General features: G+C 46.1%; 1 protein-coding gene across 1 annotated transcript; it reads right to left on the reverse strand.

Moving 5' to 3' along the window:
- Positions 1–2,492: 2,492 nt before the first annotated feature.
- LOC100216839 (Cyclin-dependent protein kinase inhibitor SMR1) lies at positions 2,493–3,590 on the reverse strand. Its single transcript, NM_001143232.1, has one exon. It carries the CDS (start codon positions 3,371–3,373, stop codon positions 2,963–2,965), a length of 411 nt encoding a protein of 136 aa, NP_001136704.1. The 5' UTR covers positions 3,374–3,590; the 3' UTR covers positions 2,493–2,962.
- Between the last annotated feature and the right edge of the window lie 306 nt (positions 3,591–3,896).

A 3,896-nucleotide genomic window follows, 5' to 3' on the forward strand; every position in this document is an offset into this window, starting at 1 on the left:
CATTTTCTCCTCATACTTTCTTTTATTCTTTTCTTTTTCTTTCTTTCTCCCCTTGTTTTACTTCTCTATTTTCTCTCTCCACCTTATCATACATATCTTCGCTGCCACACAACACATACAAGTAGATAGAGTTGTTCAAACGGGCCAGACCTAAACAAAAAGCATGGTCTAGGTCTGATGTGGTATGTCCTGCCTCATGCCCATGTATGGCCCGACCAACCACCGTATCTGTTTGAATTCTCCCTTTGAGGGGAGGGGTATATAAGCCAATCCTTTGTAGAAACTCATTTTATGTGACCGTGGTTGAGATACCAAGGGGGTGGATCTGCGCATCATCAACCTCACTAATGTCTTCGGTGCATCGATCATAGAAGTGAGTTCTCCTTCTAGAACCATAACCCTAATTGTAAGCCTAGATCTTGTTTTGACCATTATTTTTATTGCTTTTGGGGTAGCCACTGAGGAATCGAAGGTCAGAGAGATGGCGAACGATGGGATCGGGCACTCCATGACCATCAATGAGGAGTTGTGACTATGTGGGTTGCTTGGCGATGAGTATGAGAATGATCTTTGCATGGACACCAAAGAGCTTTTCGATCATTTTGTTGTTGATCCCATTCCCCTTGACCAGAATGAGGACCATGCTGGCAACTATGTTAGAGCCGCTGTCGGTGGCCTAGTCGATGCAAGAGTGGTAGCTCTAACTAGCCACAAATCGCCTCTTCATTCAAAAATCTAGGGTGACTTTAAGGAGGTCTCCAAAATGGTGAACAATTAGTAGATGAGGTATGCATATAAGTGTCTCTATTGCTATAGCAGTACTCTACGCTTTTTAGTGGTGTCACTAACCATCTCGCTCGAAATAAAGATAAGTGTGTTAAGAGGCATGAGAAATGTCGTGTGTCTCAAACTCAAATTATTTTCAATCCTGATGGTAGTGTTTGTCACTAGGTGTACAGTCTTGAGGTAGCTCCGAAGTACTCCACATATAATCATCCTAAGCTAATAGAGTCTTTAAAGGACTGCACTTTTCTTTGTTGTTATTAATTCTGATATTTGGTCTAGAAATGCTAAAGTGGATTATCTTAGTGTTGCGTACCATTATTGTCAATGGGCAACTAGATAGTAGTGCGCTTGGGCTAAGGTTTATTGATGCATCTCGCCATGCACTGTGGACAATGCAACTACTAATAAAAATCATTGATAAACCAAAACATGTGCTTAAAGAGTATTTGGGTTCTAATACACTTTTATCAATGTTGTGTTTATCACATTATAAACCTGGTAGTTAGGCTCTAATGGTAGTTACTCCTTTGATTGAGGACTTTAGAACATCGATACCCTTTTTGAACTCTTCTAACCAAGAATCGCTGCATGCAAGAGTAATTGCATTGATGTTGGTGTTATATGTAGGAAGTTTGGATTGGACATGGATGTTAGTGGAACCCCACATATTTAATGCTTAAGAACTTGCTACCTCACAAGAGTACTTTTAGTTAATTTATTGAGGCTCAATACCCTGGCCCAAAGGTAGAGGGGGTTCTTTCATTTCTATGACCACTAAAATATTGGCATTTCTTGAACTGTTTTATGACTCATCAATTGTATTGTTTTGTGCGTACTATCCTGCTATCCAATTTATTGTTCACCACATTGTTAAGATTCACCTAAAGAGGTATCGAACTAATGAATATATTAGACATGTGATTAACAAAAATAATATAAAAATTCTAGATATCCATACCTAATCTTTATGCTATTGCATTCATCTTGGACCCAAGAGCTAAAATTAGGGGGTGTTTGAATGTACTAGAGCTAATAGTTAGTGGCTGAAATTAGCTGGAGACATCCAAATTATACACCTTAGCTAATAGTTCAGCTATTAGCTATATTTAGTAAATTAGTTAATAGTTAGCTAGCTATTTGTTAGTTAGCTAATTCCATTAGCAATTTTTAGTCACTATTTATTAGCTCTAGTGCATTCAAACACCCCCTTAAAGGTTTTACCAAAATTCTTAGGAAGTTAACTTCTCTTACAGATACATATTATACTAATAAGTTGATGGATACTAGAACTCTACTTGTCAAACTATACAATAAGTATGATGCATTATATGACTCTATTAGGTTCAAAAAGGGTGTCCCTCTAACTCTATTTGGTGAAAAAAACAATATTTTGGGATAAAATTTATGATGATGATGTATGCAATAAGTCTTGCTTCAACAATTAGATGTTCTACCCTCCATCCTAATCTTGATCTATCTAGGACTATAGGCAATAAGTCCTGCTTCTGCCTCTAATGGTGGTTCTGAACTTGCAGCCAACTTGACATAATCACCAGTTAGATGATAACTTCAATATCACCAGTTAGATGATAACTTCAATATCACCGCCGCAACTTGCAGCCAGGGTAAGCGCGCCGCCGCTGCCGGCGGTCTAAATCGGACACTGCCCTGCGCTGGACCCACTGCACACGGAAGAAGATGGAGCTGATCGCGTAACAAGTGAATGAGAGTATATATATATGACGCTAGTGGTACAAGTGAGCTTAGCTTCTTCGTTACACACAGGGGCTACATGGAAGAATGGAGATTCAGGGCATGCAGCTCCTGCCTAGTGCCTACAGCTAGCTAGCTAGCTAGTATTGCGCTACACCTTTTGACACCATGACACTATCATCACCACATACACACACTGAACAGCATCTAGCAACTACAGGAACTGATTGTGAGCTATAGATAGAGGAAACTAGCTAGAGAGATGTGCCGACGAGCTGTAGCAGTACAAGTACAGCAGTCCTCTCCTAAGCACCCCCCCTACCATGGACCTCCGATCCTAATAATAAGCTGCTGTATGTGATCGATCCAAGCCAAAACCACTTGGCTCTGCACCTAGCTAGCTACCGCTGCTACACGACCTGTACTACTACTACGACTAGCACCTGCCAGACGAAGGTAGCTACTATCTCTTCTTGGGCTCCGGGCAGGCCACCCTCCGGCGCTTCTTCTGGGCGGACGGCGGCGGCGGTGGCGGCGCCGCGGGGCGCGGGCGCCAGAAGAGGCGCTCCAGCTCCTCCAGCCGCAGACTGAACACCTCCACCTCGAACAGGCGCTTCCGGCACGGCGCGGGGGCCGCGGGCGCCCGCGGCTTCCGCGGCGCCGGCGGGCAGGTCCCCGGCGGCCTCACCTGGCTCTCCCCGCCCGTCGGCGTCCGGCAGCGGTAGTCCTCCTCCTCCTGCTGCGACACGGTTGCGGCGGCGCTCTCCTCGGCCACTGCTCCCACCGCCGCCCCTGCCCCGGGCAGCAGGAGCGGCGAGCTGCACGGCGAGAACGCCGGCGGCGCTGGCTTGTAGAACTCCGGCGACGCAGACATGGCGGGTATGGGGAGGCTTCAGGCTTGTGTGTGCGCGCGCGCGCTAGCTGGTTCTTTCTTGAGAGAAGAGAAGGGAAGAGGGCGGTGTGTCGTGGTGAGTGTGGAGTGGAGGAAATGAAGCGGCCGGCGGGCGGGCGGGCGGTAGGTTGCTTGAGACACTTGGTTACTTCTCCTCCCTCCCTGTCTCGCTTGGCCTTGGCCTTTGCCTGGGGATATGGTCTGCTTTTGGGAGGAAGGACCCTTTGTTTCGGCCCTTTTGTATCGGGCGGGTGTCGTTTTGTACCCAGCACGTTGGAATGATCCCGTTATTGCGTTTAGGTCCTTGGCGAGCGATAGGCCCCCACCCCAAAATCGTGCACAGTGCACGCAGCACACATGATGGCATCATGCTACGGATACTCCTCCCCACTGGGCCACCACTCGCTCGCTTCAATTATTAGGCTCAATACAATACAATGCAGGGCTCAGCGAAAATCTCTAGCCCGAATCTCACGGTACTAAAGTATTGTACTAAAAACGCTTA

This window comes from Zea mays, chromosome 1 (assembly GCF_902167145.1).
Source record: "Zea mays cultivar B73 chromosome 1, Zm-B73-REFERENCE-NAM-5.0, whole genome shotgun sequence".
NCBI classification, from domain to species: domain Eukaryota; kingdom Viridiplantae; phylum Streptophyta; class Magnoliopsida; order Poales; family Poaceae; genus Zea; species Zea mays.

Excerpts from the sequence above, each read along its gene's own strand:
- LOC100216839 (NM_001143232.1), bottom strand. The coding sequence starts at position 3,373 with ATGTCTGCGTCGCCGGAGTTCTACAAGCCAGCGCCGCCGGCGTTCTCG.